General features: G+C 39.1%; 1 protein-coding gene across 3 annotated transcripts in view; it reads left to right on the top strand.

Moving 5' to 3' along the window:
* RGS6 (regulator of G protein signaling 6) overlaps positions 1-27,775 on the top strand; it is a 2,564,457-nt gene that overhangs the window by 2,134,926 nt on the left and 401,756 nt on the right. For all 3 annotated transcript variants that reach the window (XM_044074660.1, XM_044074661.1, XM_044074662.1), the window contains exon 11: positions 16,070-16,168. In XM_044074660.1, coding sequence (XP_043930595.1) covers positions 16,070-16,168 — 99 coding nt within the window. The remainder of the gene's footprint in view (positions 1-16,069; positions 16,169-27,775) is intronic.

The following is a 27,775-nucleotide window of genomic DNA, read 5'->3' on the forward strand; positions in this document are numbered from 1 at the left end:
CACAGTGAGACACATTGATATATCATTAATCACAGGTGACTCCATAGTGATACAAACTGATATATCATTAATCATAATTCACTTCATAGCCAGACACACTGATATATCATTAATCATAGGTGACTCCATAGTGAGACACACTGATATAGCATGAATCACAGGTGACTCCACAGTGACACACACTGATGTATCATTAATTATAGTTCACTCCATAGTGAGACAAACTGATATATAATTAATCACAGGTGATTCCACAGTGAGACACACTGATATATCAATAATCATAGGTTACTCCATAGCGAGACACACCAATATGTCATTAATCACAGGTGACTCCACAGTGAGACACACTGATATATCATTAATTGTAGGTGACTCTATAGTGAGACACACTGATATATCATGAATCATAGGTGACTCCACAGTGAGACACACTGATATATCATGAATCACAGGGGACTCCACAGTGAGACACACTGATATATCATGAATCACAGGTGACTCCACAGTGATACACATTGATATATCATTAATCATATGTGACTCCACAGTGAGACACACTGATATATCATTAACCAAAGGTGACTCCACAATGAGACATACGATATAACAATACTCATAGATGACTACACAGTGAGACACACTGATATATCATTAATCATAGGTGACTCCATAGTGAGACACACTGATATATCATGAATCACAGGTGACTCCACAGTGAGACACACTGATATATCATGAATCACAGGTGACTTCACAGTGAGACACACTGATATATCATGAATCACAGGTGACTCCACAGTGATAAACACTGATATATCATTAATCGTGGGTGACTCCATAGTGAGACACAATGATATATCATGAATCACAGGTGATTCCACAGTGAGACACACTGATATATCATGAATCACAAGTGACTCCACAGTGACACACACTGATATGTCATTAATCGTAGGTGACTCCTCAGTGAGACACAATGATATATCATGAATCACAGGTGACTCCACAGTGAGACACACTGATATATCATGAATCACAAGTGACTCCACAGTGACACACACTGATATATCATTAATCACAAGTGACTCCATAGTGAGACACACTGATATATCATTAATCACAGGTGAATCTGTAGTGAGACACACTGATATATCAGGATTTACAGGTGTGTCTATAGTGAGAAACACTGATATATCATGAATCACAGGTGACTCCACAGTGAGACACACTGATATATCATGAATCACAGGTGACTCCACACTGAGACACACTGATATATCATGAATCAGAGATGACTCCACATTGAGACACACTGATATATCATGAATTACAGGTGACTCCACAGTGACACACACCGATATATCATTAATCATAGGTGACTCCATAGTGAGACACACTGATACATCATGAATCACAGGTAACTCCACAGTGAGACACACTGATATATCATTAATTATAGGTGACTCCACAGTGAGACACACTGATATATCATTAATCATAGGTGACTCCACAGTGAGACACACTGCTATATCATTACTTATAGGTGACTCCACAGTGACAGACACTGATATGTCATTAATCACAGGTGACTCCACAGTGATACACACTGATATATCATGAATTACAGGTGACTCCACAGTGAGACACATTGATATATCAAGAATCACAGGTGACTCTACAGTGAGACACACTGATATATCATGAATCACACATGACTCCACAGTGAGACACACTGATATATCATTAATCATAGATGACTCCATAGTGAGACATACTGATATATCATGAACCACTGGTGACTCCACAGTGAGACACACTGATATATCATTAATAGTAGATGACTCCATACTGATACACACTGATATATCATGAATCACAGGTGACTCCACAGTGAGACACATTGATATATCATTAATCATTGGTGACTCCGTAGTGATACACACTGATATATCATTAATCATAATTCACTTCATAGTCAGACACACTGATATATCCTTAATCATAGGTGACTCCATAGTGAGACACACTGATATAGCATGAATCACAGGTGACTCCACAGTGAGACAAACTGATATATCATTAATTATAGTTCACTCCATAGTGAGACACACTGATATATCATTAATCACAGGTGATTCCACAGTGAGACACACTGCTATATCATTAATCATAGGTTACTCCATAGTGAGACACACCGATATGTCATTAATCACAGGTGACTCCACAGTGAGACACACTGATATATCATTATTTGTAGGTGACTCCATAGTGAGACACACTGATATATCATGAATCACAGGTGACTCCACAGTGAGACACACTGATATATCATGAATCGCAGGTGACTCCACAGTGAGACACACTGATATATCATGAATCACAGGTGACTCCACAGTGATACACACTGATATATCATGAAACACAGGTGACTCCACAGTGATACACACTGATGTATCATTAATTATAGTTCACTCCACAGTGACACACACCGATATATCATTAATCATAGGTGACCCCATAGTGAGACACACTGATATATCATGAATCACAGGTGACTCCACAGTGAGACACACTGATATATCATTAATTATAGGTGACTCCACAGTGAGACACACTGATATATCATGAATCACAGGTGACTCCACAGTGAGACACACTAATATATCATGAAACACAGGTGACTCCACAGTGATACACACTGATGTATCATCAATCATAGGTGACTCCATAGTCAGGCACATGGATATATGAGTAATCATAGGTGACTCCATAGTGAGACACACTGATATATCATGAATCACAGGTGACTCTATAGTCAGACACACTGATATATCATAATTCATAGGTATCTCTATAGTGAGACACACTGATATATTATGAATCACAGGTGACTCCACAGTGAGACACACTGATATATCATTAATCATAGGTAACTCCACAGTGAGACACACTGATATATCATGAATCACAGGTGACTCCACAGTGAGACACACTGACATAGCATGAATCACAAGTGACTCCACAGTGACACACACTGATATATCATTAATCCTAGATGACTCCATAGTGAGACAAGCTGATATATCATTAACCAAAGGTGACTCTACAGTGAGACACACGGATATATCATTAATCATAGTTTACTCCATAGTGAGACACACTGATATATCACTAATCACAGGTGACTCCACAGTGATACACACTGATATATCATTAGTCATAGGTGACTCCATAATGAGACATTCTGATATATCATGAATCACAGCTGACTCCACAGTGAGACACACTGATATATCATTAACTATAGGTAACTGTATAGTGAGAATCACTGATATATCATGAATCACAGGTGACTCCACGGTGATACACACTGATTTGTCATGAATCACAGGTGACTTCACAGTGAGACACACTGATATATCATTAATCATAGGTGGCTCCACAGTGAGACACACTGATATATAATTAATCATACGGGACTCCACAGTGATACACACTGAAATATCATGAATCACAGGTGACTCCACAGTGAGACACACTGATATATCATTAATCAAAACTGACTCCACAGTGAAACACACCGATATATCATTAATCATAGGTGACTCCATAGTGAGACACACTGATATTTCATTAATCATAGGGGACTCCACAGTGATACACACTGATATATCATTAATCACAGGTGACTCCACAGTGAGACACACTGATATATCATTAATCAAAGGTGACTCCACAGTGAGACACACTGATATATCATTAATCGTAGATGACTCCACAGTGCTGCACACTGATATATCATGAATTATAGGTGACTCCGCAGTGAGACACACTGATATATCATGAATCACAGCTGATTCCACAGTGGCACACACTGATATATCATTAATCATAGGTGACTCAGTAGTGAGACACACTGATATATCATTAATCACAGGTGACTCCACAGTAATACACACTGATATATCATGAATCATAGGTGACTCCACAGTGAGACACACTAATATATCATGAATCACAGGTGACTCCACAGTGAAACACACTGATATATCATTAATCATATGTGACTCCACAGTGAGACATACGGATATATCAATACTCATAGATGGCACCACAGTGAAACACACTGAAATATCATGAATCACAGGAGACTCCACAGTGAGACACACTGATATATCATGAATCACAGGTGACTCCACAGTGAGACACACTAATATATCATGAAACACAGGTGACTCCACAGTGATACACACTTATGTATCATCAATCATAGGTGACTCCATAGTCAGGCACATGGATATATGAGTAATCATAGGTGACTCCATAGTGAGACACACTGATATATCATGAATCACAGGTGACTCTATAGTCAGACACACTGATATATCATAATTCATAGGTATCTCTATAGTGAGACACACTGATATATTATGAATCACAGGTGACTCCACAGTGAGACACACTGATATATCATTAATCATAGGTAACTCCACAGTGAGACACACGGATATATCATGAATCACAGGTGACTCCACAGTGAGACACACTGACATAGCATGAATCACAAGTGACTCCACAGTGACACACACTGATATATCATTAATCCTAGATGACTCCATAGTGAGACAAGCTGATATATCATTAACCAAAGGTGACTCTACAGTGAGACACATGGATATATCATTAATCATAGTTTACTCCATAGTGAGACACACTGATATATCACTAATCACAGGTGACTCCACAGTGATACACACTGATATATCATTAGTCATAGGTGACTCCATAATGAGACATTCTGATATATCATGAATCACAGCTGACTCCACAGTGAGACACACTGATATATCATTAACTATAGGTAACTGTATAGTGAGAATCACTGATATATCATGAATCACAGGTGACTCCACGGTGATACACACTGATTTGTCATGAATCACAGGTGACTTCACAGTGAGACACACTGATATATCATTAATCATAGGTGGCTCCACAGTGAGACACACTGATATGTAATTAATCATACGGGACTCCACAGTGATACACACTGAAATATCATGAATCACAGGTGACTCCACAGTGAGACACACTGATATATCATTAATCAAAACTGACTCCACAGTGAAACACACCGATATATCATTAATCATAGGTGACTCCATAGTGAGACACACTGATATTTCATTAATCATAGGGGACTCCACAGTGATACACACTGATATATCATTAATCACAGGTGACTCCACAGTGAGACACACTGATATATCATTAATCAAAGGTGACTCCACAGTGAGACACACTGATATATCATTAATCGTAGATGACTCCACAGTGCTGCACACTGATATATCATGAATTACAGGTGACTCCGCAGTGAGACACACTGATATATCATGAATCACAGCTGATTCCACAGTGGCACACACTGATATATCATTAATCATAGGTGACTCAGTAGTGAGACACACTGATATATCATTAATCACAGGTGACTCCACAGTAATACACACTGATATATCATGAATCATAGGTGACTCCACAGTGAGACACACTAATATATCATGAATCACAGGTGACTCCACAGTGAAACACACTGATATATCATTAATCATATGTGACTCCACAGTGAGACATACGGATATATCAATACTCATAGATGGCACCACAGTGAAACACACTGAAATATCATGAATCACAGGAGACTCCACAGTGAGACACACTGATATATCATGAATCACAGGTGACTCCACAGTGAGACACACTAATATATCATGAAACACAGGTGACTCCACAGTGATACACACTTATGTATCATCAATCATAGGTGACTCCATAGTCAGGCACATGGATATATGAGTAATCATAGGTGACTCCATAGTGAGACACACTGATATATCATGAATCACAGGTGACTCTATAGTCAGACACACTGATATATCATAATTCATAGGTATCTCTATAGTGAGACACACTGATATATTATGAATCACAGGTGACTCCACAGTGAGACACACTGATATATCATTAATCATAGGTAACTCCACAGTGAGACACACGGATATATCATGAATCACAGGTGACTCCACAGTGAGACACACTGACATAGCATGAATCACAAGTGACTCCACAGTGACACACACTGATATATCATTAATCCTAGATGACTCCATAGTGAGACAAGCTGATATATCATTAACCAAAGGTGACTCTACAGTGAGACACACGGATATATCATTAATCATAGTTTACTCCATAGTGAGACACACTGATATATCACTAATCACAGGTGACTCCACAGTGATACACACTGATATATCATTAGTCATAGGTGACTCCATAATGAGACATTCTGATATATCATGAATCACAGCTGACTCCACAGTGAGACACACTGATATATCATTAACTATAGGTAACTGTATAGTGAGAATCACTGATATATCATGAATCACAGGTGACTCCACAGTGATACACACTGATTTATCATGAATCACAGGTGACTTCACAGTGAGACTCACTGATATATCATTAATCATAGGTGGCTCCACAGTGAGACACACTGATATATAATTAATCATATGGGACTCCACAGTGATGCACACTGAAATATCATGAATCACAGGTGACTCCACAGTGAGACACACTGATATATCATTAATCAAAACTGACTCCACAGTGAAACACACCGATATATCATTAATCATAGGTGACTCCATAGTGAGACACACTGATATTTCATTAATCATAGGGGACTCCACAGTGATATACACTGATATATCATTAATCACAGGTGACTCCACAGTGAGAAACACTGATATATCATTAATCAAAGGTGACTCCACAGTGAGACACACTGATATATCATTAATTGTAGATGACTCCACAGTGCTGCACACTGATATATCATGAATCATAGGTGACTCCGCAGTGAGACACACTGATATATCATGAATCACAGGTGATTCCACAGTGACACACACTGATATATCATTAATCATAGGTGACTCAGTAGTGAGACACACTGATATATCATTAATCACAGGTGACTCCACAGTAATACACACTGATATATCATGAATCATAGGTGACTCCACAGTGAGACACACTAATATATCATGAATCACAGGTGACTCCACAGTGAAACACACTGATATATCATGAATCACAGGTTACTCCACAGTGAGACACACTGACATAGCATGAATCACAGGTGACTCAACAGTGACACACACCGATATATCATTAATCATAGGTGAGTCCATAGTGAAACACACTGATATATCATTAATCATAGGTGACTCCACAGTGAGACACACGGATATATCATTAATCATATGTGACTCCACAGTGATGCTTACTGATATATCATGAATTGTAGGTGACTTTGTAGTGAAACACACTGATATTTCATGAATCAGAGGTGACTCCACAGTGAGGTACACTGATATATCATTAATCACGGGTGACTCCGCAGTGAGACACACTGAGATATCATGAATCACAGGTGACTCCACAGTGAGGCACACTGACATGGCATGAATCACAGGTGACTCCACAGTGAGACACACTGATATATCATTAGTCATAGGTGACTCCATAATGAGACATACTGATATATCATGAATCACAGGTGACTCCACAGTGACACACATTGATATATCATTAATCATAGATGACTCCATAGTGAGACACACTGATATATCATGAATCACAGGTGACTCCACAGTGAGACACACTGATATATCATTAGTTATAGGTGACTCCGCAGTGATACACACTGATATATCATGAATCACAGGTGACTCCACAGTGAGACACACTGATATATCATTAATCAAAGCTGACTGCACAGTGAGACACACTGATATATCATTAATTGTAGATGACTCCATAGTGAGACACACTGATATATCAATTATCATAGGTGACTCCACAGTGAGACACACTGATATTTCATTAATCATAGGGAACTCAACAGTGATGCACACTGATATCTCATGAATCACAGGTGACTCCACAGTGAGACACACTGATATATCATTAATCAAACGTGACTCCACAGTGAGACACACTGATATATCATTAATCGTAGATGACTTCACAGTGATACACACTGATATATCATTAATCACAGGTGATTCCAGAGTGACACACACTGATATATCATTAATCATAGGTGACTCTATAGTGAGACACACTGATATACCATTAATCATAGGTGACTCCACAGTGATACACACTGATATATCATGAATCATAGGTGACTCCACAGTGAGACACACTGATATATCATGAATCACAGGTGACTCCACAGTGAGACACACTAATATATCATGAATAACAGGTGACTCCACAGTGAAACACACTGATATATCATGAATCGCAGGTTACTCCACAGTGCGATACACTGACATAGCATGAATCACAGGTGACTCCACAGTGAGACACACTGATATATCATTAATCATAGGTGGCTCCACAGTGCTACACACTGATATATCATGAATCATAGGTGACTCCACCGTGGGAAACACTGATATATCATTAATCGTTGTTCACTCCATAGTGAGACACACTGATATATCATTAATCATAGATGACTCGGTGAGACCCATTGATATATCATTAGTCACAGGTGACTCCATAGTGAAACACACAGATATATGAGTAATCATAGGTGACTCCACAGGAAACACACTGATATATCATGAATCACAGGTGACTCCACATTGAGACACACTGATATATCATGAAATACAGGTGACTCCATAGTGAGACACAGTGATATATCATGAATCACAGGTGACTCCACAGTGAGACACACTGATATATCATTAATCATAGGTGACTCCATAGTGAGACACACTGATATATCGTGAATCGCAGGTGACTCCACAGTGAGACACATTGATATATCATTAATCATAGGTGACTCCATAATGAGACATACTGATATATCATGAATCACAGGTGAAACCACAGTGAGACACACTGATATATCATGAATCACAGGTGACTACACAGTGAGACACACTGATATATCATTAATCACAGGTGACTCCACAGTGAGACACACTGATATGTCATTAATCTCAGCTGACTCCACAGTGAGCCACACTGATATATCATGAATCACAGGTGACTCCACAGTGAGACACACTGACATAGCATGAATTACAGGTGACTCCAAAGTGACACACACTGATATATGATTATTCATAGGTGACTCCATAGTGAGACACACTGATATATAATTAACCAATGGTGACTCCACAGTGAGTCACATGGATATATCATTACTCATAGATGACTCCACAGTGAAACACACTGATACATCATGAATCATAGGTGACTCCACAGTGAGACACAGTGATATATCATGAATCACAGGTGACTCCAGAGTGAGACACAATGATATATCATGAATCACAGGTGACACCACAGTGAGACACACTGATATATCATGGTGATATATCATTAATCATAGGTGACTCCACAGTGAGACACACGGACATAGCATGAATCACAGGTGACTCCACAGTGAGACACACTGACATAGCATGAATCACAGGTGACTCCAAAGTGACACACACTGATATATGATTAATCATAGGTGACTCCATAGTGAGACACACTGATATATAATTAACCAAAGGTGACTCCACAGTGCGTCACATGGATATATCATTACTCATAGATGACTCCACAGTGAAACACACTGATATAGCATGAATCACAGGTGACTCCACAGTGAGACACACTGATATATCATTAATCATAGGTGACTCCACAGTGCTACACACTGATATATCATGAATCATGGGTGACTCCACAGTGGGAAACACTGATATATCATTAATCATAGTTCACTCCATAGTGAGACACACTGATATATCATTAATCATAGTTCACTCCATAGTGAGACACACTGATATATCATTAATCATAGATGACTCGGTGAGACCCATTGATATATCATTAGTCACAGGTGACTCCATAGTGAAACACACAGATATATGAGTAATCATAGGTGACTCCACAGGAAACACACTGATATGTCATGAATCACAGGTGACTCCACATTGAGACACACTGATATATCATGAAATACAGGTGACTCCATACACTGATATATCATGAATCACAGGTGACCCTATAGTCAGACACACTGATATATCATTAATCATAAGTGACTCCACAGTGAGACACACTGATATATTGTTATTCATAGTTCACTACACAGTGAGACACACTGATATATCATGAATCACATGTGACTCCACAGTGATATACACTGATATATCATTAATCGTAGGTGACTCCATAGTGAGACACACTGATATATCATTAATCATAGGTAACTCTACAGTGAGACACACTGATATAGCATGAATCACAGGTGACTCCACAGTGACACACACTGATATATCATTAATTATAGTTCACTCCATAGTGAGATACACTGATATATCATTAATCACAGGTGACTCCACAGTGAGATACACTGATATATCATTAATCATAGGTGACTCCACAGTGATACACACTGATATGTCATTAATCATAGATGACTCCACAGTGAAACACACTGATATTTCATGAATCACAGATGACTCCACAGTGATACACACTGATATGTCATTAATCATAGATGACTCCACAGTGAGACACACTGATATATCATGAATCACAGGTGACTCCACAGTGAGACACACTGATATATCATTAATCATAGGTGACTCCATAGTGAGACACAATGATATATCATGAATCACAGGTGACTCCACAGTGAGACACACTGATATATCATTACTCATAGGTGACTCCATAGTGAGACACACTGATATATCATGAACCACAGGTGACTCCACAGTGAGACACATTGATATATCATTAATCATAGGTGACTCCATAATGAGACATACTGATATATCATGAATCACAGATGAAACCACAGTGAGACACACTGATATATCATGAATCACAGGTGACTACACAGTGAGACACACTGATATATCATTAATCACAGGTGACTCCACAGTGAGACACACTGATATATCATTAATCACAGGTGACTTTGTAGTGAGTTACACTGCTATATCATGAATCACAGGTGACTCCACAGTGAGGCACACTGATTTATCATTAATCACAGGTGACTCCACAGTGAGCCACACTGATATATCATGAATCACAGGTGACTCCACAGTGAGACACACTGACATAGCATGAATCACAGGTGACTCCAAAGTGACACACACTGATATATGATTAATCATAGGTGACTCCATAGTGAGACACACTGATATATAATTAACCAAAGGTGACTCCACAGTGAGTCACATGGATATATCATTACTTATAGATGACTCCACAGTGAAATACACTGATACATCATGAATCATAGGTGACTCCACAGTGAGACACAGTGATATATCATGAATCACAGGTGACTCCACAGTGAGACACAATGATATATCATGAATCACAGGTGACACCACAGTGAAACACACTGATATATCATGGTGATATATCATTAATCATAGGAGACTCCATAGTGATACACACTGATATATAATTCACCAAAGGTGACTCCACAGTGAGTCACATGGATATATCATTACTCATAGATGACTCCACAGTGAAACACACTGATATAGCATGAATCACAGGTGACTCCACAGTGAGACACACTGATATATCATTAATCATAGGTGACTCCACAGTGCTACACACTGATAGATCATGAATCATAGGTGACTCCACAGTGGGAAACACTGATATATCATTAATCATAGTTCACTCCATAGTGAGACCCATTGATATATCATTAGTCACAGGTGACTCCATAGTGAAACACACAGATATATGAGTAATCATAGGTGACTCCACAGGAACACACTGATATATCATGAATCACAGGTGAGTCCACATTGAGACACACTGATATATCATGAAATACAGGTGACTCCATAGTGAGACACACTGATATATCATGAATCACAGGTGACCCTATAGTCAGACACACTGATATATCATTAATCATACGTGACTCCACAGTGAGAAACACTGATATATTGTTATTCATAGTTCACTACACAGTGAGACACACTGGTATATCATGAATCACATGTGACTCCACAGTGATACACACTGATATATCATTAATCGTAGGTGACTCCATAGTGAGACACACTGATATATCATTAATCATAGGTAACTCTACAGTGAGACACACTGATATAGCATGAATCACAGGTGACTCCACAGTGACACACACTGATATATCATTAATTATAGTTCACTCCATAGTGAGATACACTGATATATCATTAATCACAGGTGACTCCACAGTGAGATACACTGATATATCATTAATCATAGGTGACTCCACAGTGATACACACTGATATGTCATTAATCATAGATGACTCCACAGTGAAACACACTGATATTTCATGAATCACAGATGACTCCACAGTGATACACACTGATATGTCATTAATCATAGATGACTCCATAATGAGACACACTGATATATCATGAATCACAGGTGACTCCACAATGAGACACACTGATATATCATTAATCATAGGTGACTCCATAGTGAGACACACTGATATATCATGAATCACAGGTGAAACCACAGTGAGACACACTGATATATCATTAATCATAGGTGACTCCACAGTGAGACACACTGATATATCATTAATCACAGGTGACTCCACAGTGAGACACACTGATATATTATTAATCACAGGTGACTTTGTAGTGAGTTACACTGATATATCATGAATCACAGGTGAAACCACAGTGAGACACACTGATATATCATGAATCACAGGTGACTCCACAGTGAGCCACACTGATATATCATGAATCACAGGTGACTCCACAGTGAGACACACTGACATAGCATGAATCACAGGTGACTCCAAAGTGACACACACTGATATATGATTAATCCTAGGTGACTCCATAGTGAGACACACTGATATATAATTAACCAAAGGTGACTCCACAGTGAGTCACATGGATATATCATTACTTATAGATGACTCCACAGTGAAACACACTGATACATCATGGATCATAGGTGACTCCACAGTGAGACACAGTGATATATCATGAATCACAGGTGACTCCACAGTGAGACACAATGATATATCATGAATCACAGGTGACACCACAGTGAGACATACTGATATATCATGGTGATATATCATTAATCATAGGAGACTCCATAGTGAGACACACTGATATAGCATGAATCACAGGTGACTCCACAGTGAGACACACTGATATATCATGAATCATAGGTGACTCCACAGTGGGAAACACTGATATATCATTAATCATAGTTCACTCCATAGTGAGACACACTGATATATCATTAATCATAGATGACTCGGTGAGACCCATTGATATATCATTAGTCACAGGTGACTCCATAGTGAAACACACAGATATATGAGTAATCATAGGTGACTCCACAGGAAACACACTGATATATCATGAATCACAGGTGACTCCATAGTGAGACACACTGATATATCATGAATCACAGGTGACTCTATAGTCAGACACACTGATATATCATTAATCATAGGTGACTCCACAGTGAGACACACTGATATATTGTTATTCATAGTTCACTACACAGTGAGACACACTGATATATCATGAATCACATGTGACTCCACAGTGAGACACACTGATATAGCATGAATCACAGGTGACTCCACGGTGACAGACACTGATATATCATTAATTATAGTTCACTCCATAATGAGATGCACTGATATATCATTAATCACAGGTGACTCCACAGTGAGATACATTGATATATCATTAATCATAGGTGACTCCACAGTGATACACACTGATATGTCATTAATCATAGATGACTCCACAGTGTAACACACTGATATATCATGAATCACAGATAACTCCACAGTGATACACACTGATATGTCATTAATCATAGATGACTCCACAGTGAGACACACTGATATATCATGAATCACAGGTGACTCCACAGTGAGATACACTGATATATCATTAATCATAGGTGACTCCACAGAGATACACACTGATATGTCATTAATCATAGATGACTCCACAGTGAAATACCCTGATATATCATGAATCACAGGTGACTCCACTGTGAGACACACTGACATATTATTAATCATGTTTCACTCCATAGTGAAACACACTGATATATCATGAATCAGAGGTGACCTTATAGTGATACACACTGATATATCACTCACCAGGCTGTGAAGGAGTGGGTCCTTGTCAGTTGCCTGTCAGGAAACAAGATTCATCTCTTCACACAATGTACTCATGTCCTTGCACCACAGATGCACATATGACACAGGCATAACTCCCATGTGAATAAATGACCTGAGACATACCTTTCTGAACTATATGAAGAGGACCATTATGGAGGTCTCACAATATGTATCCAAGGCAGGCATGAGGCTAACCTTGTGTAGCATTTTACCATCATTAGGGATGATGCCACAATATGAATAAAATATTATTGACTTCAGCAATCAGTTTAGTATATGATGTCATTCAAAGGGGGGACCCCAGTATATATCCACCTGCGAAGAGATGGATGACAGTTCAAGCTGCTTTGCTACAGATGGCTTCCAGCTATCCCTACATGGCTTTCATATATTGGCTAAAATCTTGTCCAACCCCATATTGCCTTTTTTAGCCAATGTCAGTCTTCAAAGCCGTCCAACTTAACAAAACAGAATTTGGATAAAATAAAGGTTTCGCTGTTCAATGGCAGCAGCCTGAACAGAAAAACTCCACTCCCTACAAGCATCAAGCCAAATGCCATTCTCCTAGGGGACTTCAACTGTCCCTCTAGAAATTATGAGACATACATCTCTTAACATGCAGGAACAAATATTTCTATCCTTCATTACTACACACTCCCAACTAGAAATAATGAAATCTGGGACTTGTGTTCATACTATTATTGATATAAAAAAAGGAAACAGTGAACTCTCAAACTAGTAGAACCAATAAAGAAAATCAAAACTAGTTGAAGATAAAAATCACAATTTTAATGAAAGAGTAGTGATAAGCATTTTCCTTCACACTGGAACTTCATCTGATTAACAAAACTCTTTAACTTATCTACATTGTGAAGAAAATTAAAATGTAACATGAAAGGCTTTCTAGCAGTTTGCAATTAACACCAATATTTCGACTGTTTCTGAAGACAGTCTAAAATGCCATGACACATACCACAGTCATTGCAACTAACTGCAGAAAGAAAATGGCTTCATGTATCGTGCCTAAGTTGTATTGCATTATGAGGCCACAGACTCCATCACAGAAACATGACAGACTGAAAAACAAAATCACCTCAACATGTCAGTTCCCATCATGGCCATTTCAAGGTATTATACATTGAAATACGGTGGTACGGCAGTAGCGTTGTTACCTCACAGCAAGAGGTTCTCCCATTCAATTCTCGGCTGGGCTTGGGAGTGCCTTCTGTGTGGAGTCTGCATGTCCTCCCCGTGGTTAGGTAGAGTTCGAAAGACATGTGTGGGTAAATGGGCATGCCTTCGTTGAAGGTTGAGCATCGAGCTGGCACCTCAGCGTTTCGTAAAAAATCTACTGCCAATCATTAGCGTACCAGAGTTCCGCTGTGGTGACCCCTTACCGGGAAAAGCTGAAAGACAAACAACAACATACATTGAAATATAATCACAAGCAAGAGTGGTTCTGATGTCACAAAGAATAACGAGAGGTAATGAAAATTATATATTTAAAAAATTTTTTTGAGTTTTCATTTAAGTAATAAGGCAGTATAGTGGTAATCTGATATTGCAGGAACATCATTGAACATTTAAAATATATATTGAAACACTAGAGTACAAGTATTTTTTTCAGCCTTGCAATTTGCTTTCTCAAAAATTATGAGGATGCAAAAATGCAACTATTGTATAGCAAGATATCATAACTGCTCTATGTAGTTTGCAGTGTTACAAAGTGAACAACAAAAATTCAGTACTGTTCTTTTTTTTCAGTCAGTGTATGGAATTACAGAAGAATCGCAAACTCACAGCCCTGTACATACACCTACTCAGGTTCTTAAAAAAACTACAAAAGATGACCTACGGAAACAGGTAAGAGTAATCCTAAAGTAAACACCTGTTATGTTTTAAGTATTGCATTGTAGTGCCTCACTATGAATTTGTCAAATTCTATAGCCTAGGAGTTTACATAGTATGTTACAAAGTAGTATTATGGCCTTACATCGATTTAACAGAAATACTTCCATGTCGGCCATTGACTGGATTAGTTTGAAACTGGAGTTGCTTCTTCTGTTGAAACACCTTTCTGCTTATGCTACCTTGATTTATTGTATCTAAGTAACGGTCACATTCTTTTATATCAAGTTATGCTTTACGTTACCTAGTGTTTATTTACTGACTTCTAACATTGCCACCTCTCCTTTTTTTCTGGACTATCCTAAAATCAAACCGATTGTTCAGTAGTTTGGAAAACACTGTACAAACTCCGGTATACCATTTCAAAAAAAGAGACTATAGGAGTTTGTTAAATTGGCAGATTTACTATGCTTTTTTACAGAAAATAAAAGAAAATTGGCAGAAAGAAGGCATCAAGAATGGAAAAAAACAGGGTGTTCCCATCATTGAATGTGACGGTGATGTCACAAAATGGGTGGAAAGTTGGTGTAGAGAGGGGAAGGCAGGCTGGGTAGGGTTATGGGATGTGAGGGGTGTGGCTCTGATCCAGTTTTAGACACAATGAAAGGTGGCAACCCTACTGACTTCAGAAAAGGAGCTCTTCTCTGTGAGGCTTTTGTGGCAAGAGCCAGTGAGGCAGTGAGGGAAGAGATCCGGGATTTTGCTGTATTTGCTGTCTCTCCCTTTTGTTGGCGGTAGCCTGTGATTCATGATCTATCACTGTGTCTCATTGTGGAGTCACCTATGATTAATGGTATATCAGTGTGTCTCACTGTGGAGTCACCTGTGATTCATGATCTATCACTGTGTCTCATTGTGGAGTCACCTATGATTAGTGATCTATCAGTGCGTATCACTGTGGAGTCACCTATGATTAATGGTATATCAGTGTGTCTCATTGTTGAGTCACCTGTGATTCATGATATATCAGTGTGTCTCACTGTGGAGTCACCTGTGATTCATGATATATCACTGTGTCTCACTGTGTGAGACACACTGATATAGCAATAACCCACGCCTGGGTGTGGGTAATGCTGGATTTACCCACGGTTGGTGTGGTTTGGTCATGAGGGCGAAGCCCAAGTGGCCAAACAAAGACAACCGTGGGTAAATCCAGCATTACCCACACTCAGAAGTGGGTTATTGCTATTACACAATGACATTATTTAAGAAAAAAAATAATTACTTTTCTTAAATAATGGCATTGTATAATGTCTCCTTGCTGCCCTTCCGCAGCTGTCTGGTATTCTGCGGCAATTCTAATGTACGGCGCATGCGTATGCTTACGCAGTACATCAGAGCTGTGGGCAAAAGCAACGGAGAAAGCAAGATCTCCGTTGCTTTTTACAAACTGTCTCGCTATGTTAAACCCATTTAACATAGCAAGACAGTTTTGAAAAAAGCAACGGAGAAAGCAAGATCTCCGTTGCTTTTTAAAGTGTCTCGCTATGTTAAAGGAGTTTAACATAGCGAGACAGCCTTAAAAAAAGCAACGGAGCATCTCAGTAGCTTTTTTTAAAGCTGTCTCGCTATGTTAAACCCGTTTAACATAGCGAGACACCTTAAAAAAAAACAATGGAGATAGGAAGATCTCCTTTACTTTTTTAAAACTGTCTCATAGGTTCATAGGTTCATAGGTTCATACTAGGCTATCTGCCCTAGGGCATTTATAAGCCTAGCCAGAGTGTGTATGGCTTTCACCACCCATTTTAAATTAATTTTGCTATGCCCTTTTTCGAGGTTAGTATACTGTGCTTCTGTCTAACAGTGACACAGAAGTGATACCCGGGGTAAACCTACGATCTCCCATCCACTCATCAAGATTCCTCTTGAAGAGAGTCAATGAGGGACTCTGCCTAACCTGGACTGGGATTTTATTCCAGAGTGAAGGGAGCCTCTGGGTTATGAATCTGTCCCTCCAGCATGTCCTATTTATTTCAGTGCTGAGGTTTAAGTCCTTCGAGCGCGTAGCCCGATGGGATTTGGTTTTTCTGAGGTGCAGCATGTCCATTAATTCCGGGTTGGACATGGCTTTATACGTCAGGCACAGATCGCCTCTGAGCAGGCGGTATGCCACTGAGTAGAGCTGGAGTTTCTTTAACCGGGCAGCATACGGCATCTGTTTGAGCCCCTTGATCCTCTTGGTGAGGTACTTTTGGGGTCTTTCCAGTTGCTGCAGGTGTCTGGTAAGGTACATCCCAAAAGGGGCATTGTACTCAATTATGGGCCTGATGAGGGATGAGTAAAGAGGCACGATGACCTCCCCTGATCTAGATGTGAATCCCTTCATGATTAGGTGGGCTATATAAAATGTTTTTCTAACCACTTTGGCCACGTGGTTGTCAAATGAGAGATTGCTATTAACTTGGGTCCCCAGGTCTCTAATTACTTCTTCTGTACTTAATGGATTACCACATATGTGGTAATTTGTGGGCACTTTGTTTTTGCCAAAGGGGATGACTATACACTTTTTGGTGTTTAGCTTGAGGCCATGGCTCTGGCACCAGTTGTCTGTTTCTATGAGGCCCTTTTGGAGGATGCTTGTGTCAGCTGGAGAGTCTATTATGGTGCCCAGTTTGCAGTCATCTGCGAACTTGGTCAGCCACAGTCCTTCCATGTTGGCCTGTACCTCCGAGAAATATATACCGAACAAGAGAGGTCCCAAGACTGAGCCTTGTGGGACGCCACTTGTAACTGGTTTGGAGTTTGACATGGCTCCAGCTATTCTAACCATGTGGGTTCTGTCCTTGAGCCAGTTTGCAACCCATCTAGTGACATAGGGGTTTATATTTAAGCTGGTGAGCTTATCTATAATGCCCGAGTGGGGTATTGTATCGAAGGCTTTTGCGAGGTCCAGGTAGGCTGTGTGGACCACCTTCCCCTTGTCAATGGCCTTGGTGACTGTTTCAAAGAAATTGACCAGGTTTAAGAGGCAGGATCTTCCCTTAACAAAGCCGAACTGGGTAGGATCCAGTGTCTGTAGGTCCCCAATATCTTTATTTATAAGGTCCGTGATGATCCTTTCCATAGCTTTGCAGACCAAGCTAGTGAGACTTATGGGGCGATAGTTTCCAGGATCCGTTGAGGCACCACCTTTGTGGAGAGGGACCACTGTTGCTGTACGCCACTCTTTGGGTACATATCCTGTAGTAAGGCTGAGATTGAACAGTAGTTTTATGTTTGGGTTTAGCTCTTCTTGGAGTTCATGTAGGACGCAGCCTGGGACACCGTCTGGTCCCATTGATGCTGTGTTTCTTGCTTTGGAGAGGGCAGCTCTTACCTGAGCATATGAGATGTCAGGGGGGCAGCACTCTGCTGGGATAGATATTAGCCCTTTGGTGGGGAGAAGTTTGCTGAACCTGTCAGCTAGGATGTTGGCAATGTCTGTGGGTTCGGTGTATTTTTGTCATTTTGGACTAATTCTGAGCATATCTGGGAATTCCCACCCAGGTTCCTAACATAACTAAAGAAAGCCTTGTGATTATCTTTAGTGTCCTGTGCAATTTTTCTCAAGCTGGCCTTAGACGATTTTATGAGTGCCCATAGTTTTTGCTAATACTGATCAGAGATGCCTTCCCTTTTTGGGATTTTGCTCTGTCATGTAGTAGCTTCCTCCTTCTATTGTATAGTTTGTTTATGGCTGGGGTCCACCAGACAGGACGTCTGCCTTTGGAGGATTGGGTCTTGGTTTTATTTGGGATCGCATGATCCATGCATTCCTGAAGGTGTTCATAAAATGCGTTTATAAAGGATTTTGTGGTCTGGGCCAGATTATCCAGAGGCCGGGCTTTGAAGGATTCCACCTCGGTTTTGAGGAGTGTGAAATTTGCTTTAGAGAAGTTTTTCACTGTGGTTTTCTGGGCATGGGGTGGGGTCGGGATGTGAATATCCAGTGAGATTAGTTTATGGTCTGATCTTACCAGTGAGGGATACACTTCTGGTCTGGAGCATAGAGTCCCCATGTTGGTGATGATCAGGTCCAGTATGTTTTCCCCTCTTGTGGGAGTGGTAACAAGTTGTTCCATAGCATTTGAGTTTATAAATTCTAGGAACCTTTGGGCTAGGGTGTTGGAGCTAGAGTAATGCTCCCAGTCTATGGTTGGGTAGTTGAAGTCACCCAATATAATGGTGTTTGGAGAGACCTTCATATTTTCCAGTGTTCTCAGGAAGGTCGAGTGGGGTTCCTGGGTTTGGGAGGGTGGTCTGTAGCAGGCTATAAACTGGAAGGCAGTTTTACCCACTGTTAGTTGCACATGGATAGTCTCTGATGCTTAGTGCTGTGCCACCAACCTGGAGGTGTGGGTATCTTTGACGAATATTGATACTCCCCCTCCTTTTCTGGTTCAGTCCAAGTTTTGGGGCCGAAAAGCATGGTATGAGGTATAACCTGGTAGTGCTGGGGTGCTCTCGAGAGCCTTGAACCAGGTTTCTGTTACTGCACAGATATCGATGTTCTCCATGCTAAGGAGAGTTTCGAGTGCGTGCATCTTGAGGTTTAGACTTCTGGCGTTGAGTAGCATTACTCTTAGTTTTTATCCCTTGTGATACCTATGGAGGTGGGTTTGTCTTTTGAGCCTTGCCTAAAAAAGGCACTATGGGGGTAGCAAGAGCCTTTGCCAATATCGGAAAGCCCAGGGGTGACAGGTGCAAGCCGTCCCTAGCGAAGCATCGTGGCTTGTCGAGCATGTCATCCCAGGCTGACAGGCATTGGATCCCCTTTGAATGACACCAATACTTAAGCCAATTGTTGAAATTGATAATCTTGTCTTCATACTGTGGCATCATTCTTGGTGAGGGTAAGATGCTACTCAAGGTCAGGGTCATACTGGCCTGGGCTACATGCCCAGAGAGCTCCTCTATGTCTCTTCTCATGTAGTCCAGGGAGGTACGTCTCAGGTCATTCACACCAGCATGGACAATGACTGAGTCATTGAGTTAAACTCATTTAACATAGCAAGATAGGTTGTAAATAGCAACGGAGATCTTGTGTTCTCCGTTGCTGTAAAAAAAAAAAAAAAAAGAGTTATACTAATGGAAAACGTCCGGGCGACCGGCCCTTTTTCCATTACTATAACTCTGATTTACAACATGCATGCTGACCAATCAGTGTGCACATTTTGGAATATTAATGGGGGGGTTGTTGTATAATATATAACTAATCATAGGTAACTCCACAGTGAGACACACTGATATATCAAGAATCACAGGTGACTCCACAGTGAGAAACACTGATATATCATTAATTATAGGTGACTCCATAGTGAGACACACTGATATATCATTAATCATAGATGACTCTGTGAGACACATTGATATATCATTAGTCATAGATGACTCTGTGAGACACATTGATATATGATTAATCATAGGTGACTCCATAGTGAAAAACACAGATATATCATTAATCATAGGTGACTCCACAGTGAGAAACATGGATATATCATTAATCATAGTTCACTCCACAGTGAGACACACTGATATATCATGAATCACAGGTGACTCCACAGTGATACACACTGATATATCATGAATCACAGGTGACTCCACAGTGAAACGCACTGATATATCATTAATCACACGTGACTCAGTGAGACACACTGATATATCATGAATCACAGGTGACTCCACAGTGAAACACACTGATATATCATTAATCACAGGTGACTTCAAAGTGAGACACACTGATATATCATTAATCACAGGTGACTCCAAAGTGAGACACACTGATATATCATTAATCACAGGTGACTCCATAGTGAGACACACTGATATATCATTAATCATAGGTGACTCCATAGTGAGACATACTGATATATCATTAATCGTAGGTGACTCCATAGTGAAACACAAATAGGGGTCTGGATGGAGAGATGAAAAGTCAGCAACCAGAGGAGTGTAGTAGTGCTGAAATTGAATTCATCCTCAAGTCTTGGTGAGTACCTTTGTGAGGTGGACCATGTTTTTCACAAAATCTCACCAAGGTGACACTGATACATAGACTGTATTTATATAGCATATATAATGGACAGAAGTAAATCAAAAATAAAAAAAGATAGCTGGGTGCACAAGATCCAGGATAAAAAAAGTGCCCAATCCTGGTAGGCACACTGGTGCCAGGATTGGAAAAAATGACAGTGTAGAATCCACAAAATATGGAAACAATCCTACAATGGGGCCAGGCCAGGATAAGGGGGAGGATGGCCCCCCTATTGTAGAAGGAAGTAGCAGTCCATAAAAATAACAAAAATTGATTGGCCAAAGAAGAGCCATAAAGATGACAGAGTGGACTATTGAGGATAAGAAAGAAATTATGTATTGTTACTATTATGTAAAAAGCCCAGAATTTCCAGGCACAAGATATACAAACTGATTAAGAGAGAAATTAGAGGAAAGAAAAATACTTCCGCAGGAAAAACTCACAAGCTTCAAATAAAAAATTACTTTCATTAATACAATAATATTTTGAAAAACAGTATATAGATCAAGAAATTTTGATCTCTTTGGAAAAAGAAGCCTCTGAGGAAGTGAGAAAATATAAACAACAAAACCTAGAGGTATTTGAAAAATATATAAAAAAATATGGGCATGGGAAAGAAAGAGAGATTTAATATGGTGCAATATTTATGCAAAGGAGAAAGCCATGTTAATCAATATAGGGAAGGCAGGCTCAAAGATATTAAAAAAAAAATACAGGCAAAGGCATCCAGATATGGAAAATTTCACAATAAAAAGATTAAAAGCACAAAGATTTAATGTAGAAAAGACGATTAGTAAAGTAGAAGTTAAAGAAATAGAAGTTGAAGTTATGGAGTGCCTGTGAAGTGAAGGATTTAATGTAGAAGGCCTAAAACAGACTACATCACAGCTTGATGTAGTGAGTCCTCAGAATAAGGAAAAGCAAGAAGATCAGGAGACACATGAAGAAGAAATATGGATGGGGAAAGGAAAAGAGATTTAATATGGTGTAATATTTATGAAAAGGAGAAAGCAAAACTAATCAATACAAAAAGAGCAGCACCAAAGATATTTAAAGAAAAATATAGGCAAATCTGGATATGGAAAACTTTACAATACAAAAAATAAGAAGACTAAGAGGAAAAGTAGAAAAAGAGATTAGTAATGGAGAAGTCAAAGAAATAGAAATTGAGGTAATTGAACAGCTGCAAAGAGAAGGATTCAATGTAGAAAATCAAATGCAGAAAGCACCACAACAGGATAGAGCAATTGATATACAAATTAAGGGGGAACAAGTGGAACAGGTAGCAACAGGTCAGGTGCCATATCAAGATATTTTGAAGCCTTCCACAGGAAACCAGTATAAAAATTAATTTGAAGCTAGACAGCAAGGAAAGGAACAGCAAACGGTGGAAACTCTGATGCAGTCAATGTTGAGGAGTGATAGGCCAGTGAGTTTCCATATGACAAAACAACAGATGACACAGGATGAAATTGAAGAGAATGTGCCACAAGAAGATGCTATAGAACTTTCTATAGAATCCCCACAGGAAATGGAAAACAAGGGATGTGCCCGCAATATGGAAGAAAAGGAGTTAAGAGAAGAGTTGCTTGATTTAATAGACAAAGACAGATATATCAAGATCAATGAGAGAAATAGACTGCAGAAGGTTAATAAAACCCAAAAGTCAGAAGCTTGATAAAACAAATGAACACAGTAATTAGGATTGTCCATAGAGACCCATGTGATATAACAGAAGTAAACGGGACATATTACTGTGCTGCTAAATTAATAACTGATAAAGTTCTACCACAGAAACATAGGGTAGCGAGAGAAAGGGGGGGTGAAAGTGAATACCATCTTGAAAATATTGAATAGAGAAAACTATAAAGCAGCTAAGACAAGAAGTGTCATTGTTAGAAGATTATAGAAGAGAGAACAGATCAACAAAAATATTAAGAAAGATAGATGTGATAAAAGCAATGCGCAGTATTGTAACAGACCAGGATCTATTATGCACTATTGGAGATAACAAACTAAAAATTTCAAAACAAGTGGACTCAGAAGATATGAAGATAAATATAAGGGAAAAGCACAAAATAAGCAATTTACTGATGACCCAAAAAAGTTTTATAGAGAATTGGGAAATAAGGCAAAAGGAATTGATAGACTGCCGAAAAAAGAGGAAGTAGATACATTTTGGAGAAGTATCTATGAAGATCCTGTGGAACATAACAAAAATGCTAAATGGATAGAAGAAGTAAAAGAAAGAATAAGATGTTTAAAGGTACAGGATATGAAATGGGATGAAATAACAGCCAGAGAGATTGAAACAAAGTTGAGAAAAGCCTCTTATTGGAAAACCCCAGGCTCAGATGCAGTACCTAACGTTTGGCTTAAAGTATTAACTTCTTTACATGAGAATCTAGCCATGAGTAAGAACTATTTATATGCACACACCAAACAGACACCACACTGGTTAACAACAGGAAAAACAATGCTCTTACTTAAGTGTGAACCTGCAAGCTACCCTAAAAATTATAGAGCAATAACTTGCCTTCCGACGACATATAAACTATACACGGGGATTGATGCTGACAGAGTTTATAGTCATTTAGAAGAAAACTTAATTATGGCAGTAGAACAAAAGGGCAATACAAGAAAGTCATATGGAACAAAGGATCATTTGTTGTTAAATAAAGTTATAGTGGAGAACTGCAAGAAAGGAAAGAATCTAAGTATGGCATGGACTGATTATAAGAAAGCATTTGAGAGTATCCCACATTCATGGATAAAAGAGTGCTTAAAAATGTGTAAGGTACATCCTACACTGATTTATTACATTACAGTAACCATGAAACAGTGGCAGACCACTTTGCTGTTAAGCCATGATAAAGGACAGATTATTATCCCAGGGATAAAAATCCAAAGAGGAATATTCCAGGGTGACTCCCTGTCACTGTTGCTATTTTGCCTTGCCATTAATCCATTAAGCTGTTTACTTAACAGCTTAGTTCATGGCTATAATTTGGCTTCTAGAAAACAACAAAGTATAATGACTTCTCATCTTCTCTTTGTTGATGACTTAAAATTGTATAGCTCATCAGATGAGGAACTGAAAGCACAGCTGCAGGTTGTCAAAACATTTTCAGATGATATTGGAATGCCATTTGGTCTTGATAAATGTGCAAAAGCAACCTTTAAAAAAGGAAAACTGCAACTGCAGGAAAACATCAGTTTGGGACAAGAATGTGATATAAAAGAACTTGAGCAAGAGGGGGTGTATAAATACTTGGGAACTGATGAAGGATCAGCAACACAACATGAACAAATGCAAATAAAGCTTAGTAAGGAGTACTTTAGAAGACTTAAGTTAATCCTGAAAACAGCACTGACACATAGGAACAAGATCCAAGCTATAAATCAATTTGCTCTTCCTGGCCTAACTTATAGTTTGGGAGTGACTGTCTGGCCCCAAAAAGTGTTGGATAGATTGAATATTAAAACAAGAAGGATGCTTCATGCTCACCAAATGATTTATAAAAATCAGTGTATGCCACGATTATATATTCCCCGTTCTAAAGCAGGGATGGGCCTCCTTGAAACTGATTACATGTATAGATCTGCAGTCATGGGACTCAACACATATCTACTGACCTCACAAGATCCAAATGTGGTGAAAGTTTTGAAACATGAGGAAAATAAATCAAAGATGACATCTCTGCTTAATTTAGCTGAAGCATATCAACGTCAAGCAGGAATGGAAATCAAACAATAAGTGGATAAAAATCAGGCAGCAACTGAATGTGCTAAAAAATAAAAGAAAGAATATAAGGTGAAGGATCAGATGAGAAGGCAAGAAATGTGGAAAAAAACATAAATATAGCTGCAAGTATAGAAAACTTCTGGAAGAGCCTCATGTTGATCAAGAACGAACGCAGAAATGGTTAAGGAGAGGTGAATTTACATCAAGAAATTAAAGGTTAATATTGGCAGCCCAAGATACTGGCCTATGTACACGTTGGTTTACTAAGTCTATTGAACATGTGGGAAAAACAGATATATGTAGGTTTTGTGGAACCAAAATGGAAACAGTCACATACCTTATTGCTGGTTGTGACTCTCTTATGGCAGAGAGACTGTATACTAAAAGGCATAATAATGTGTCAAGATTGTTACACTGGAGATTGTGCAAACCTTACAGTATTGAAGTGGCTGAAAAGCACTGGAAACATGAGCCACAGAGAATCATAAAAAATTATAAAGTTTACATCACATGGGATCAGCCAATACCAACAGTCCAAAAGATAGATGCTAGAAAACCAGATATAGTGGTCCAAGAAAAGAAGACAAAAGTAGCATTGATCACTGAAATCACCACATCTAGTGACTACAGTGTCTTGCGTACAGAAAGACACAAAGTCATAAAATACCTCGATCTGCAGTAAGAAATGAGAGCTATGTGGAAGAAAGATACCCAGACAGTTCCAATAGTAAAAGGAGCAACAGGTCTTATAAAAAAGAATTTACAATTGTATTTAGATATGTTACCAGTTTATGTAACAATATACTGCAGTGGTGGTGCTGCACATTCGATTCTCAGTTAGAGCGTCTTCTGTGTGTTGACATGCGTGAATGGGCGTTCCTTCGTTGAAGGTTGTGCGTTAGGCCCGGCAAGCCAGCATGTAAAAATCTACTGCCAATCATTAGTGGACCGGAGTTCCGCTGTGGCGACCCCTAACCGGGAAAAGCCGAAAGAAGACCAGTTCATGTAACACTGTACGAACTGCAGAAGGAGTCATTACTGGGCACACTGCGGGTGCTGCGAAGAGCACTTTTGGCTAACATCAAAGAGTGAAACAATACAAATTTCATGACCTTTAATTGTACTTTGACTTAGGAATGGGGTCCGTTCCCATCATCGTATTAGAAACACAAAAGACTTGGAGAAATTAAAACAGCTGAAACACACAGATATATGATTAATCATAGGTGACTCCACAGTGAGATACACTGGTATATCATTAATCATAGGTGACTCCATAGTGAGACACACTGATATATCATTAAACATAGGTGACTCCATAGTGAGACACACTGATATATCATGAATCATTGGTGACTCCACAGTGAGACACACTGATATAACATTAATCACAGTGACTCCACAGGGAGACACACTGATATATGATTAATCTTAGGTGACTCCATAGTGAGATACACTGATATATCATTAATTGTTGGTGACTCTGTAGTGAGACACACTGATATATCATTAATCGAAGGTGACTCCACAGTGAGACACACTGATATATCATTAATCATAGTTGACTCTATAGTGATACACACTGATATGTCATGAATCACAGGTGACTCCACAGTGAGAAACGCTGATATATCATTAATCATAGGTGACTCTGTAGTGAGACACACTGATATATCATTAATTGTTGGTGACTCTGTAGTCAGACACACTGATATATCATTAATCATAGTTGACTCTATAGTAATACACACTATGTCATTAATCATAGATGACTCCACAGTGATACACACTGATATATCAT

Source organism: Protopterus annectens, chromosome 6.part0 (genome assembly GCF_019279795.1).
Source record: "Protopterus annectens isolate FY-2018-M chromosome 6.part0, PAN1.0, whole genome shotgun sequence".
Classification (NCBI taxonomy): domain Eukaryota; kingdom Metazoa; phylum Chordata; order Ceratodontiformes; family Protopteridae; genus Protopterus; species Protopterus annectens.